A 15,947-nucleotide genomic window follows, 5' to 3' on the forward strand; every position below is an offset into this window, starting at 1 on the left:
AGAAAAATGTCTGCCTGTGGATCAGCTGACTTGTCAGTACAGTTTTAAGTCAAATGTAGAGGCGGAAGGGGGAAGAGTGGCCTGAGAATACACAAATTGGTTTTTGTGAATGTGGTGGGGGCGGGGGGGGGGAAGAGTCTGGGAGATGCCTGGTAACTCACATAAGACAATGCTTGAGAATGGGGTCAGAAACACAAACTCAAACCCCTCCAATAGCCTAACAGTAGCTGTGATTCTAGAGCGGGGCTTGGCAAGCCACAGCCACTGCTTCTTCCCCCAAGCAGTCTCGTCAGAGCGGTTGCACGCAGCTGCACACGGTCCCTGTGCGATGGGAGAGGTGGACAGTGCGACTGCCCACGGCCTGCAACGTTTACTCTCTGGCCTTCTAGAGGAAAAGTTTGCTGACCCCTGTTGTCGGGTCAAACTACCCAGGTTCAAGTCTTTGCCTCTGAGCTAGCTCTCTGTTCTCTGCATTCACCTTCTCCTTTCCCATCGCTTCCATAGGGCAACTACCGATCACGAGGGGTGGTGAGGAGGAATGAGGGGCTGAGTGAGAAGAGCCTGACATGACACCAGGCCAGGGTTGTAGAGAGCCAGGTGAGGGTTCTCTGCATGTTCGCTGCTCTGGTGAGATGAAGATGGTTCCCAGGCTGTACTCTTTGGACCGCTATTCTGCCAAACAGCACTTGTTCTTAAAAAAGAAAAGTTCTTGAACAGATTTGAAAACTACTACTGAACATATTTAATTATTGTTGGACCTCTCGGCAACTTTACTATGCTCAGGGGTACCATGAATCTCTAAGATGAGAAATATGTACAAGCACTTCTCACAGAATCCTTTTTTATGAGGACCGTCTCGGTCTATACAGTGTACTCTGTGAAATGGGGCCTTACTGGAGATGGCGAACTCCAAACCTGACCTGAGGAATAGAGGGATACATCCTCTATTAGACAAGAGATGTGTCTGACAGGATGGCACCTTTGTGAACGTTTTGAGCAAGCACGCAGGTGGGGTTAAAGGAGAGGGCCAGAAGCAACAGCTTGGTGAGAGTAGGCCATACCCTGTGGCCAGAAAGGAGGCCTGACCCAGATCACAAACCTGGTACAAAGGCAAGGTGACAGAACCTCAACTATCAGCACATGACTCCGAATTCCTCTGGCCAAACCCAGATGACCGGCCACTTGGTCACAGATTCACCAGGGGAGAGGAGGAAGCACCCTTCATGCACAGGATGAAGGAGTTACCGACTGGAAGATGTGCCTGTGCACAACACAGAGGCAGAGAGCAAATGGGGCATCCCTACAAAAGTGGTTCCAACTCACTGCTGTAACAACTGGTTCTGGGGTTGGGGCTTTGGCTGGGGTTGACCGATTAGTGCATATCTGCTTGGTTCTCTGAAGATTAGTAACCGCCCTGCAATACTCTTCTCGTCTGACGTGTGACTAGACTAAGTGGCCTTGGGAGACCAAGGGTCTTCATGTTTTTAAGCCAGAGGTTCTCAACTGGGGATGATTCTGCCCTTTTGAGACATTTGGCAATTTCTAGAGACATTTTCCGTTGTCACAACTGGAGGGCTGTTACTGGCATCTGGTAGGTAGAGGCCAGGGATGCTGCTAAATAACCCAGAATACATGGAAGAGACCCCACATCAAGGAATTATCTGGCTCAAGAGATGTCAGTAATGCAGAGGCCTAAAATCCCTGGTTTAAGTCAACAGTAACAGTCGTCAGGTATGACAAGAACCTGGTGGTGTTTGTGACTCGATGACATTTAAAATTTCTAATCCTCAAAGAGTACATTACTTAATTAACTTAGGAAGAGAAGAAAAGGGGTCTGGGCACCTGACAAGAACAGCCCAGCTGCCCTCTGCTCCTTGAAAGGGCTGGTGCTCCCACATACACAGCACCATCTGACCTCAGCCCTTTATGTGCTCACTGCTACTTTCCTCACGCCAAAGGATGGTCCATGGCACAGATTTAGAATCACCCAGAAATGAACCAAGTCGTGGCCCCAGCATGGGTGTTCCTTCCCTGCTCCAAATGCAAGCATATCAAACACTTTCTCCAAATTAAGAAAAACTTTCTTCGTATGACTAAAAGATTTCTTTGCTGTAAATACCTCAAGCCTTGGCTTGGTCCCAAGTGGGCACCTTTGGCTTATGGTAAGTAGGGAAGAAACTGCACGGACACTGGGCTCACGGGATCAAGCAGTCCCCTGGGGACACAAGGAGTCCCTTCTTCCTGGAAGATCTATTTTGGTATTGACTCCGAATCACTTACCTGTATGTAAGAAATGAAAGAATAGCATAGGGGGGTCAGATGAGAACCGGACAGTTTCACCTACAGCAAAAGAGAAGGAAACCAATGTAACTTGAGGAATAGAAGGCTTCCCCCATTCCTAGGAAAGGAATTTTCAACTCACCAACTTCTCCATATTTTTGGGAATTCCTCCGGAGCTCTGACACACCTGGAGATACTAACCAAAGATTCCCAGATTTAGGCCACATCCTCTATCAACGTCCCGACGGGAGGGGGGGAAAAGGGAACAAGCCAGCACATTCACGGAGAACCCTAGACACCAGGCTTCCTCTGTCCCCTCCTCAAAGCTCCTGAACCTCCCAGGCAACAGAAAATGAAGGGCTTCCGTGTCTGACTTGTTCAGTTTACTGCTTTAAAAGCTCTTCAGGCCGATGGCCCCTACATCTAGAAAACCAATGACTTTCCTGTTTTTCCTTTAAAAATTGCCAGTAAAGAGAAGAGGCTTTCAGTATTTCCAGTAAGGAAGTTTAGGAACCACACTGCACGGCCAGAGCTGCACCTTCTCAGAGATGGCTGCACTGGTGTTTGGGGACACCACCCGGCGGTCTACCATCTTTCTTGGGTTGTCTAGGCCCTTCTAAGTATTTAATACGGATCACTGCTAGAATCAGGACTATGTCACCCAGTGCCTACCACCTTCTGAATGTCTGCTGAGGACCAAAACTATTCCAAGTGCAAGAGAAGAGTTCCTTGTTCACAGATACTAGGGAGCATTAACTCAAACTCAGGGCAGAGTATGCCTTGTATTTAAAAATAATAAACTTTCTCCCACCCATGTACCTGACCTATAAGGCATTTAACGCCTACTTGTTAAAGGAACAAAATAAGGAATAAACACCTCTTCAGTGCCCAGACTGGTTTGAAATTGTGTAATTTTGTGTGCAATAAGGCATCATATCGAATTCTATAGCTGTAGATTAGATTAAGTCTTAGCATTCGAAGAGGCATTTGCTCTCAATTAGATGCCACATATTCATATGCCAAAAAAAAAGGGGGGGCCTCTAAAAGCAGATTTAGAATTATGCCACCAAATGCTTCTTTTTTCCTGACCTGTGGAGACACCTGCCACCTACCGACCAAACCAGAATCAAACCACCACCTGCACGCACAGGGGTAGGCAAGAGCTCTGCACAGGGGCACTCCACTACGGTGAGCTGCTGCCCGGGCCGAGTCTCCAGCTGGCTGGGGCAGTGTGGCAGAAGTGACTCGGGTCATCTCTCAGATACTCACATATCTGACAAGTGCTGTGAGAATGGTGTACATTTTGCAAAGGTCCTTTAACAAGATGTCCACACAGCTGCCCGATGGCAGGGCCGTCTGCACCAGCTCGTGGAAAAAGGTAAGCAGAGTTCCCAGCTGTATGATGATGGCTTTCTCGATGGGCTGATTTGGTATGGTTGCCTGAGAAGAGGCCTCGTCTGAAGGGAAATGAAATTGCACATTCAAACCAACTGACCTTATTTTCTAGTTAAAAATGAAGGAGATTTAGAAATCCACTAGCCGCGATTAAATGGGAAGTCTGTAGGGACAACGAGCATGTAGTTCATCATGCAGAGTCAATCAACAGCCATTGCATCAGAAGCCACACTACCATCTACTTTGTCTATCACACTGGAAATCTGGCTCAAAACGACACAAATCGAGCTGCACATTTACGCAGCCGTCCAATCTGGATTTTGGTGGACTCTCTCCATTCCACCCTGAATGCATCTTACCTGATACAATTTCTTGGCTCACTTGTCCCTTAAGCTTGGTGATCAGCCAGTCCACTTCTTCTAGGACTTTCTCAGCCTGACTGAGAACAAGTAACTGTGAAAGAGAAGAATGCCTGGCATGGTTCCCTGTGCACAGCTGCTGGCTTAACAGAACCACCGTGGCCACTGGCGGGTGGGCTACAGGCCCCAGCACACGAGCCACTACAGTGTGCTCTTCACAGGGAATAAAATGGAAGGAGTGACGAGGCCACTTCCCACGGCTCAGGGGTCCACACTTACACAAACAGTAGGGGCAGCTGTTCTCAAATTCACCAACGCAAAGTGGTCTGTTTTCTCCACCTCTACATCCTGAGGAGGCAGAAACGGGGGATGCAATTGCAGGAAGGCTTGCCCCCGACCCCTCTCCCCACCCAGGGTGTCGCAGTGAAGGCTCGCTGCAGTACCTGGTCTATGTCTCCGAGATGCCCATGGATATCCTGGGACAAGTCACGCAGCAGGATGACAGGACTCTTGTACAAAACATGGAGGCTGAAGAGCAAATTCAACAAGCCCTTGCAAAACGAGGCATCCTCTAAGAGCGGGAAGGAAAGAAAATTAAAAGGTAAGTTCTAACCCGGTCAGTCGTCAGGGGACAGGGGGCCTAACCAGAAATGCAGCTTGCCACGTCCCACGTACGCTATCCCAGCGCTGGACACAGTCCACCCAAGGCAGCTCTCCCACAAAGCTACACTCCTGTCCATAGGCCCAAAGAAGGCAGAGGTTTCCTATTATTCTCCAGTCACTATCGCTGAGGAACTAGCACCCTGATCAAAAAACAGAACGCTACCCACGCCCCAGAAACCCCCTCCTACCTCTCTCACCCCAGCAAGGAACCTGCCTCTCCTGACTTCTACCATCGCATCTAGCTGTGTCCGATTTTGAACTTGATCTAAATGGACTCATGCAGGAAGTGCTCGTTCTGTGCCTAGTGTTTGTTCAATGGCAGGTTTGTGCAATTCCTGCATGTTGTGTGTCGGTGGTTTGCTGTCCTCACTGCTGCTCAGGGTTCGGCTGCGTGTGCGCCATCGCCACTCCTTCGACCCCCTCCACTGCTGACCGACACAGGGGTTTGTTCCTGCCTCCAGAAACAGTGCTGCTGGGAGAACCCGGCCACCTGTGGGGGCCTGGAGTGGGACTGCCAGGCCGTAACCAGACACCGCTCAACAGTCCTCCCGGGCAGCTCCTGAATTTAGCCCTCTGCTGGTGCTGGACGGGAGGGCCAACCGCTCTGCACGCTTACCAGCCATGGGCGTGGCTCTTTCATTTTGGTCACTCTGGTGACTGTATAATGAGTACCTTTCCTTTTTTAAATGCTATTTGAGAATGATGATTTTACATAAAGTCTAAAAGGAAACAAGAAAGGAAACTTACCCTGGTTATTTTCCTTGCAAATCTTCGATGTCCAGGATAACATCTGCACAAACTGGAGAGCATTAAGATATTAAAGAAACATGCCATGAGACAGATCTAGGTGTCAGACTACACAGACCTTTCCAATTCTCATCACCTGCCAAAGTATGTGCCTGGATCCAAAGTGGTAATCTACTAAAACCAGCATAAAAATAAGTCCAGAATTATAAGAATTACTGATCCTCCTCTCATAATACAGTAACATATGACTCAGTTCTCAGTCTGTGCCCGCATTAAGGACAGAAAGTCCTGGCATCTGGGCTCTTGCCCCCCCCCCCCAACCCCAAGCTTCCTCTCCCCACTCCCACCACGGTCTAGGGCATGATGCGTCTTTTCCCTTCCCGTGCCACACACTCTCCGCATCGGAAACATCTTTAAGAAGGTCAATCAAATGGAGAGATGCAGGAGAGGAGAGTAATATCCGGGCCGTAAAGGCGGCAGAATCAGCTTCTAGGAGCCAAAAGGCCAGAGGAGGTTAGAGGGGAGTAGGGGAAAAAAAGGAAAAAGGGGCAAACCACCAGATGGAGTTTCCTCAGGTAAGGAGAGGTGGCTTTAGGTCTTGGGATGGCAGGGTCCTGCGCTGCCAGATACACGCTTAAGCTCACTGCTTCAGCAGTTCTTTGGAACAGGTTTTCAGCCACAAAGGCACTGAAATGCAGTGTGCTTAAGTGCAAAATGACCAGTAAAAACTCAAATTTTGATCTGTTGGGATAAAAAATAAATTCAGAGGCTAATTCTGACAGGTCTCTGTGAATGGCTATAAAAAGGTCTCCAGAATACGGTGTTAAATGTAATAAGCAGGATGCAAACAAACTTTTGTGTGAACACGGACAGGGTTGGGAATAAGAATCTACATTCATATTTGCTTCCGCAGGAAGAAAGGAACTCTTGAAGGATCTATCAGAAACTAAAAAAGGTTATTTACTTATTTGGGGGAAAAGAACTGAACAGGTGGAGGAGGACAGGGACAGGAGGGAGACCATTCACTGCAAATCTTATCATTTCCGGTTTTCAAATCACAGGACTTTATTATCCATCCAAAATTAATTAAAAAAAAATTTTTTTTGAAAGAGGTTACCTGAAGTTACAGGGATGGGTGGGTAATGAATTTTGAATGAAAATATTTTCCTGTATATATGAGCCTTTCCAAATCCATCTATTTTCCCTCAAACTTCCCCCAGCCCCACTTCCCTGTGGCTGTTTCCTTCCTAATGCTCTGTTCGCTGCAGCGGCAGGAAACAATGAAGCAGAAAGTGAAGCGGGGAGGAGCGGCTTGGCACTAGGATGATGCAAGTAGCTAGCAAGAGGGACTTTCTCTGGGCTCCCAAGAACAAGAACCGGAAACTCAGGCTCACTTTTCAGCACTCTGACACCACCATGCTCCTGGGCTACAGTCTCCTAAGGACTAGCTCTTCCTGAGGCAAGGGCTCACATGAGGAGCCGGTCTTGCTCACACATCAGGAAGCAGATGCGGTAGCACAAACCCTAGGCATCAAGGACACTCTTGGTCACCCTATAGGGAAATCACTCCTGAACGGAACAGACCCACAAAATGTGGCCCTTCTCTTCCGTGTGTGTGAATGCTCATGTGGTACACATTTCTCTGGATGTGTGCATACCTACATGCTTATACACACAACCCATCTCACAGAGTTCTTTCTGCTTTGGGACTGTAGTCTCGCTTTCTGACTTAATAACCTTTTGTTGAATTTCTCCCAAACTTCGTACCAGCTAACCTTGCTGAGAAAGTCAAGTGCTCAATGTCAGCTACCTTCATGATAATTAATATACTTTCATATTAGAAAAGAGCAAACACCAAGAGTGAGTAAAAACACAAACTAAGAACGTTGAAGGCACCAAAGATAAACAAGACTTTTTTCTATAGTACTTTCTGATGACAAGGGTCAGGGCAGTGGCCAAACAAAAAGCAGTATGTTCTTGCCCTCCACAGCTGCACGTAATTACGTCATGGTGGAAGCATTATGTGAGGAAGGGTACATTTTCCAGATCTTCTATTACTTAAAGGTAAGATTTAAAGAGGACCTTCAGGTATATACAGTTCATCCTTGAAAACTAGTTAGGGGCGCTGACCCCTGCACAGTCAAAACTCCATATAGAACTTCTGACTCCCCAGAACTGTAACTACTAATAGCCTACTGCTGACCAGAAGCCTTACCAAGCATATCAACAGTTGATTAGCACTTATTCTGTATGCTATGTGTTATTACATACTGTATTTTTTGTTTGTTTGTTTTTAATTTTTTTACATACTGTATTCTTACAATAAGGTTGGCTAGAGAAAAGAAAAGGTTATTGAGAAAATCATAAGGAGAAAATATATTTACAGTACTGTACTGATCACAAAAAATCCATGTATAAGGGGACCCACACAGTTCAAGCCTGTGTTACTCAAGAGTCAACTGTACTTTGAAGATGCAATACTCCTGGCCTTCTGAGGGCTGCCCCGTGGGACTGAAGAAGTGGTGCTTCTACCTGCGGGGAGGATGGCTCCAGCAGCCTGGACAAGTTGGAGAGAACAGTGACTAGCAGGAGGGCTTCTTTGCTGTTAAAGTCTTCCTCTTGGCTGCTAAGTAAGTTCAACAAGGACCTCTGGGAAAGGAAGGTACACATGGAAACGTTAGCAGATAACGTTCCTGTCATGGAGAAGAGAATCTAGCCAGCGATTCCTAAGGTGGGGACAGAAAGGATTCCAAGCTATCAAAATTCCAGAGGACAAAATGTGAAAATAAACCTGGATTAAACAAGTAGTTTCCTACCCTGTTCCCGACCACAAATCTGAGTGTTCCTTGAAAACTATGGACTCCTCCTCCTCCAACCCCCTGCCAAATGTACGTTAGGAGTGAACAGTGCACCCAACTTTGGGGGCTCGTCACCTCCTAAGGCCCCTCCACTGACCTCAGGCGTAGATGGGGCCCCAGCCCCAGAACCGCCCGCACATTTTCCCTGTTTCCCTTGCCCCGTTCCTCTCTCACCACCTGAAATACACTCTATTTTCTGTCAGTCTCTTTCCCCACTCAGTGTAAGCTCCCCAAGGGTAGGGATTTTGTTTCTTTTGTTTCCTGCTAGATCCCCAACACCTAGAACAGTCCCTGGCACATAGTAGGAAATCTAAATTTATTCGTCAAAGACATCCTCTGGGACAGAAGGTCCTGATAGCGTGACAACAACTGGTTAGAAACTAACAGGCTTCACTGTCCAGTCCTCATGCAATCCGACAAAGCCAAACTATACCACGCACACGAACCAAAGATGTACACTCCATACCTTAGTGCACTCCTGGCTGTCTCTTCTTATCAACTCAAACAGTGATTCTTGGAGGCAACAGTGCTACAGGCTGGGGTGGCTCAACACCCATCCTCCCTAGAATCCTTCTGGATGCATTGCCGTCCACCCAGCAGAGCTATGCCCTGTTGCTTGGAGATGACCCCGAAATCCTGTCCCAATGGCTCACCACCCTCCCGCCCCACCGACTGGCTGCGCTGACAGTCCCTCTAGGGCCTCAGGCAAGCAGGGCAGCGTGCCCAGGCTTCCTACCTGAAACTGCCGGATCCAGACCGCTGCTCTGTGACTGACACTGCTGTCCACCTCTTCTCCCTCACTATCTGTGACATCTAGGAAAGGAAAAGAATGTGACCTTTGAAATGGACTGACTCACGATGCTTTTTTGGCCTTTTAATATTAAGCTAAATTTTTAGAAAGCCAAAAGAAGTCTGCGGGCAGATTTAAATGTATTCCTAACATTCTGCAGTTTCTTAGCACTATCTTTCAATTTCTAGTCACTATTTGTGGTCACGTGTAAAAGCCAGTAAATGCCAATTCTAAATCCACTAGATGTCACTCCTTAGCAACATCAGGACTGCTCTCAGGTGTCCTCTGGTAGATTAGCAAATAGAATCAAGAGGTTTGGTTAAGAAAAAGAAACCCAGGGTCGCCTGGGTGGCTCAGTTGGTTAAGCCACTGCCTTCGGCTCGGGTCATGATCCCGGGGTCCCGGGATCGAGCCCCGCATCAGGCTCCCTGCTCAGCAGGAAGCCTGCTTCTCCCTCTCCCACTCCCCCTGCTTGTGTTCCCTCTCTCGCTGTGTCTCTGTCAAATAAATAAATAAAATCTTAAAAAAAAAAAGAAAGAAAGAAAGAGAAACCCAGACAAGCCAATTTATCAAAGCTGAAATGCTCACCCAGAGCCCTGAGAAAGTGGTGAATCTTGGGCTGATAGAACTGTTGCACAGCACTGAATATCTTCTGCAAACCCTCCAAGCACAGCAGTGAGATGTTCTTTCCTCTTTCTTTCTTTCCCAAATCTTCCACTGAAGTAGGAATGGAAGTATATCTCCAAAGTAAGACCCTGAAAAGAAAAGTCATTATTTATTAAAAGATTTTATTTTTAAGTAATCTCTATACCCAACGTGGGGCTGGAACTCATGACCCCGAGATCCAGAGTCACACACTCTACTGACTGAGCCCGCCGGGCGTCCCAGAAAAGTGATTTTATTAATGTCGGGTTCACGGAGGTTCAATTTTATATGTTGTAAAATTCACACCCTGTACATGTACATTTCAATGAATCTGGACAACCTTGTACAGTTGTATAATCACCCCCACAATCAAGATATTTCTGTCATCCCAAAAGTTCCCTTATGCTGTACTATATTTTCTCCCCCCAATTTTCCGAACAATCACTGATCTGATCCCTCTCCCTATGGTTTTACTATTTACAAAATAGCATATAAAAAATGCTAGCATTCGGTATGTAGCCCTTCTGAGTCTAGCTCTGTTAATTTAGCATACGCTTCTGAGATTCACCTATGTTGCTGCATGTATGGGTAGTTTATCCCATTTTATTGCTAAGTAGCATTCCATTGTATAGATGTACCAGTTTCTCTATTCAATGGATACGGATGTTTGGGTTGTTTCCAAATTCTATTACAGATAAAGTTGCAAATCACAAACCTTCATACGGATATACGCTTTCATTTCTTTTGGGTAAATACCCTAAGAGTGAAATGTGTAGATCATATGGTAGGTGTGTGTTTAACTTTTGAATACCAAAATGTTTTCTCAAGTGGTTGTTCCTTTTTACATTCCCATCAACAGTGTATAAGAGTTCAAATTCCTCCACAACCATGACATTTTGGTATTGTCAGTCTTTTTATTATTTTTTAAAGTTTGTGAACTAATTATGTTGCCCATCCTTTTGTGTCCTTATTTGCCATCTACAGGTCTTCTTTGGTTAAGTATCTGTTCTAATATTTTGCCCATTTTTTTATTTTTTATTTTTATTTTTTATTTTTTTTTTAAAGATTTTATTTATTCATGAGAGACAGAGAGAGAGAGAGATCGGCAGAGGGAGAAGCAGGCTCCCAAGGAGCAGGGAGCCCGATGCGGGACTCAATCCCAGGACCCTGGGATCATGACCTGAGCCGAAGGCAGACACTTAACCATCTGAGCCACCCAGGCGCCCTATTTTGCCCATTTTTAAATTTGGTTGTTTGCTGTTTTAAACTTAATTAAACTTGAGAGTTCTTTATATACTCTGGTTACCAGTCCTTCATCAGCCATGTGCTTTGCAAATATTTCCTCCTCATCTGTGACTTGTCTTTTAATCTCCTTAAGAGATAAAGAGCAGAGTTAAATTTTTTTTAAAATATAGCTTGCGCTTCTGGTGTTCTAAGAAATCTTTACTGAAAACAAGATCACAAAGATTTTTCTGTTTTCCACTAGATGTTTTACAAGTTTTGGTTTTACATCTTTGACCCATTTGAAGTTAATTTTTTAAGACATGTGGAATGAATAAAGGTTCATTTTTTTAAAAAATGAATGTCCAACTGTTCTAAAACCATTGTTGAAAGAATTTTCTTTCTCCATTAAATTACCTCAACACCTTTGTCAAAAATCAAATGACCATATTTGTGGGATCTATTTCTGATCTATTCTGCTCCAACAATTCTGCCAATACCACACTATCTTAAATAAAGTAACTTGATATGACTTGATACCAGGTAGTGAGTCCTCTAACTTGGTTCTTTTATTTCAAACCTGTTTTAGTTATTTTAGGTCCTTTACGTTTTCACATAAATTCTAGAATCATCTTGTCAATTACTAAAATAAAGCTCGATAGGATTGTGATTAAAACTGTGTTGAATCTATGGGTCAATCTGCAAAGAATTAACACCGTGACGATACTGAACCTTCGAATCTGTGGACACTGCGTATCTTTACATTTACTTGGGTCTTCTTTGATTGCTCAAATGTTTTAGAGGTTTCATCACATAAATCTTACATGTTAGATTTATCGCCAAGAAGTTCACATTTTGTGATGCTTTTTTTTTTTTTTAAGATTTTATTTATTTGACAGAGACACAGCAAGAGAGGGAACATAAGCAGGGGGAGAGGGAGAAGCAGGCTTCCTGTGGAGCAGGGAGCCTGACGCGGGGCTCAATCCCAGGACCCTAGGATCACGACCTGAGCCGAAGGCAGATGCTTAACGACTGAGCCACCCAGGCGCCCCAAGTGGTTCTGTTTTTAAACTTCAATTTCCAAATGTTCAGTGCTAGCATGTAAATAAAAATACAATTTAAAAAATACTGCCTTTGTTTCCTGCAACCTTGCTAAATTGCTTCTTTAATATATCTTTTAAAAGCTTTGAAAAGCTTTTAAAAAATGTCTTTGGAATTTTTTATGTAGACAATTACAATATCCCTGAAAACACTACTATTTCTTCCTTCCCAATCTGGATGCCTTTTATTTCTTTTTCCTGTCTCACTGCACTGGCTATGCCTCCAGTATAATGTTGAACAGCAATGGTGAGAGCACAGGGGGAAAAGCATGCAGTCCATTGAATCAGTAAGTATGGTGCTGACATATTCCCTTTATTGGATTGATAAAGTTCTCTTTTATTCCTAGTGTCCTGAGAGATTTGATCACGGATTTATGTCAAATTTTCTGCACCTATTGAGATGATAGGGTGTTTTCCTTTAGTCTGTTGATATGATGAATTATGACTGATTTATAAATTTTGAGCCAACTTTGCATTCCTGAGAAAATATTCCACATAATTATATCATCCTTCTTACAAACTGTTGGGCTTGTTTGCTAATATTTTTTACATCTATATTCATAAAGGAAATTGGCCAGTAGTTTTATCATGTCTTTGGGTTTGGCATTACAGTAATGTTGGCGTCATAAAATGAGTCAGGACACGTTCCTTCCTATTCTATTTTCTGGAAGAGTTGCATAAATTGGTATTCTTTCTCTCTCTTTCTTTTTTTTAGTCGGGGGGAGAGGGAGAATCTTAAGCAGGCTACACATCTAGCGCACAGCCTGATGCAGGGCTTGATCCCATGACCCTGAGACCATGACCTGAGCCGAAGAGTCAGATGCTTAACTGACTGAGCCACCCAGGTACGCTGTATTAATTTTTCCTTAAATGTTTGGCAAAATTCACCAATTAGACATATAGGTATGGAGTTTTCTTTGAGGGAAAATTTTGAACCACAAATTCAAATTTTTTTTTAAGATTTTAATTTTTTTGGTAAAGATTTTATTTGATGGGGGGGGAGAGAGAGAGAGAGCACACGCACACACAAGCATGGGGAGTGGTAGAGGGAGAAGCAGGCTCCCCGCTGAGCAAAGGAGCCCAATGTGGGACTCGATACCAGGACCCTGGAATTATGACCTGAGCCAAAGGCAGATGCTTAACCGACTGAGCCACCCAGTCGTCCTAAAATATTTTGATTTTAAGCAATCTCTACACCCAATATGGGGCTTGAACTTACAAACCCCAAGATCAAGAGTCACATGCTCCACTGACTAGCCAGTCAGGCGCCTCTCAATTTCTTTTAAGCAGGCACAGGATTATTCAGCTTACCTATTTCTTCCTGAGTTTCAAAAAATTTGTCCATTTAATCCAGTTTATTGGCATAAAGTTGTTAGCATTCTATTATTATCAATTTTTGCAGTCTGTAGAATTAGTAGTGATTATTGCCTCTTCCTCATATCTGCTATTTGTAATTTGTGTCTTCTCTCTTTTCCTCATCAGTCTGGTTACAATTTATTGCATTTACTGATCTCAAAGAATCAGCTTCTGGTTTCATTCCTTTTTCTCTGTTCTTTTTTCAATGGTTCTATTTTGTCTTTATTACTTCCTTCCTTCTATTTACTTTCATTTTAATCTTTTCTTTTCTTAATGTGTAAGCTGAGAGATTTCATATTTTTCTTCTAATATAACCACTGATGGTTACAAATTTCTACCTAAGCACTGCTTTAGCTGAATCATACAAATTTTGAAATGTAGTGTGTTCATTTTCATTCTGTTCAAAGTATTTTCTGATTTTTGACTTCCTCTTTGACTATGAGTTATTTAGAAATGCATTTAATTTCCAAACATACAAGGATAATCCAGTTGTTAAAAAAAAAAAATTAGGGGCGCCTGGGTGGCTCAGTCGTTAAGCCGCTGCCTTCGGCTCAGGTCATGATCTCAGGGTCCTGGGATCGAGTCCCGCATCGGGCTCCCTGCTCTGTGGGAAGCCTGCTTCTCCCTCTCCCACTCCCCGTTTGTGTTCCCTTTCTCACTGTGTCTCTCTCTCTCTCAAATAAATAAAATCTTTATTAAAATAAATAAATATTAAAAATTAAAAATATTTTTGTTACTGCTTTCTTGTTTAATTCCGTTGTGTTCAGAGAACATACTGATTTCTATTTTAAAAATGTGTTTAGTTTGTTTTTATGGTCCAAAATATGGTCCATTTTGATGAATACACCATGTGCACATAAAAAATGTGCATTCTGAAACACTGTTAAATATTGTATAAATACCCATTAAGTTAAGCTGGATGACAAGTATGGCTCAAGTCTTCTATGTCCTTCCTGATATTCTACCTACCAATTCTCTAGTGATTTCTGAGAGGGGATGAATTGTTTATTTCTCCTTCAGTTCTATCAATTTTTACATCAAGTATTTTGGTGCTTTGTTAGGTGCGTATGCAGTTAAAGTTATGTCTACCTGCTGATGAATTAGTCATTATGTAATATCGCTCTTTATTCCTGGTAATAGAATAACATTTTCTATCTACCTAACATCCCACATCAAAGCAGGACTAGAAAAAAAGACTCGATATTAATGAGTGCACTTTTACTCTTAAGGCATGCCCAACTTCAAACTGCCTCCCTCCCCACGCCCAACTTCCCCTCTTGGAGATTCCACAGCAAGTGGAACAGGTTTCTGAGGGTGAGAGTGACTTACCGAGTTATATCACAGAGATTCTGAAAGACCTTCTCTGGGTTTTGGCCATCAGGACCACTCACATGCCCTGTTTCCTTGAGCTGCTGTACCTTCTGCAGAGCTACACTCACTGCGTGGCGCATGAACTCATTGCTGGACCTCAGAACAGAAAGGCTCTCTTCGTGACTCTGGGTACTGTCCCTAAAGAGACAGAGGGGGAGAGAGAGAGGAGAGTCCACTACTGCTCCTGGGATCTGGAATTAGATTTTCTGGGGACTGTTTAGAAGAGCAGGACCTAGTAAGCTCTTAACGACAGCCCCCAGGCAGCCCCTGTCACTGCCTCAGCTCCCTTTTACAGTCCTCATTCTCAGTGTGATCTCCTTTTCTCCCCTCCCCAGTCCCTTTACTTTGATAAGATTTAAATGTCAGTCTTAGTTTCCTATGTTTTTTTGTTGCTGTTATTCCTACTTTTTCAATTCAGGTTTTTCTTTCTTCCCTTTTTATCTGTTAATAGTGTTCAAGCTACTTAGGTAGATTTTCCTACAATACCTTATTGCAATCCATTCTTTTCTTCAGTAGTCCATTGTTTCTGAGTTTTCTCTATTAATAATTCAAGGTAGTTCTTTAGAGTGCCTACCTAGGACTATCCAGCTTTCATGTCAAGAAACTTACAAACCTCCTGACTTACTTCTTATTATATATATTAAGAATTGTGAATCCAAACTAGATAATACTAGTGAACCTGTTACTATCTTTACTGCACAGATGTCTTTAAGTGCTCTGTTACAAACTTACCTGAAAAGAGCAGTGAGAAGATCAGACACAAACTTCATGGACCAAAAACTATCCATTTTGTTGGCCATTTTAGTTTTGCCTTTACCAGCTTTTTCGTTAAGGATGTCAGAGAGTTTCTTGTAACACATAAATAAGTTCAGAATCTCCTCAAACTTGTTCTTACTGTATAAAAGGAAAGAGGCCACTAAGGACAAGCATCAGAATATTGTGATTTAACTTTCACACCTAATAATAAGGACATCACAATGTTTCTTTACGTGTTCTATTTTAAACACATTATAAATGAATGAATTTGCATTAACTTCCAGATCACTCTAATCCATCTATGTTATTTTTTTCTCTCTTATTTATACCAGTCAATGCAGAGCATGAAAGTCTAATACTATCAACCAAACAAAATTTCTCTATTAAAATCAGAACTTCTTGAGTT

At 43.5% G+C, this 15,947-nt stretch overlaps 1 protein-coding gene across 4 annotated transcripts in view; it reads right to left on the reverse strand.

Moving 5' to 3' along the window:
• Positions 1 to 15,947, reverse strand: part of FANCI (FA complementation group I) — an 83,608-nt gene that overhangs the window by 4,787 nt on the left and 62,874 nt on the right. For all 4 annotated transcript variants that reach the window (XM_028122075.2, XM_028122077.2, XM_028122076.2 and 1 more), the window contains 12 exons: positions 15,518 to 15,679; positions 14,744 to 14,923; positions 9,681 to 9,847; positions 9,039 to 9,115; positions 7,977 to 8,093; positions 5,445 to 5,496; positions 4,478 to 4,605; positions 4,314 to 4,382; positions 4,035 to 4,128; positions 3,550 to 3,737; positions 2,423 to 2,476; positions 2,281 to 2,340 (listed from right to left, as the gene is read on the reverse strand). In XM_028122075.2, coding sequence (XP_027977876.2) covers positions 2,281 to 2,340; positions 2,423 to 2,476; positions 3,550 to 3,737; positions 4,035 to 4,128; positions 4,314 to 4,382; positions 4,478 to 4,605; positions 5,445 to 5,496; positions 7,977 to 8,093; positions 9,039 to 9,115; positions 9,681 to 9,847; positions 14,744 to 14,923; positions 15,518 to 15,679 — 1,348 coding nt within the window. The remainder of the gene's footprint in view (positions 1 to 2,280; positions 2,341 to 2,422; positions 2,477 to 3,549; positions 3,738 to 4,034; positions 4,129 to 4,313; positions 4,383 to 4,477; positions 4,606 to 5,444; positions 5,497 to 7,976; positions 8,094 to 9,038; positions 9,116 to 9,680; positions 9,848 to 14,743; positions 14,924 to 15,517; positions 15,680 to 15,947) is intronic.

This window comes from Eumetopias jubatus, unplaced genomic scaffold, assembly GCF_037043125.1.
Source record: "Eumetopias jubatus isolate StellerSeaLion01/CBP00866 unplaced genomic scaffold, mEumJub1_p1.0 scaffold_7, whole genome shotgun sequence".
Classification (NCBI taxonomy): domain Eukaryota; kingdom Metazoa; phylum Chordata; class Mammalia; order Carnivora; family Otariidae; genus Eumetopias; species Eumetopias jubatus.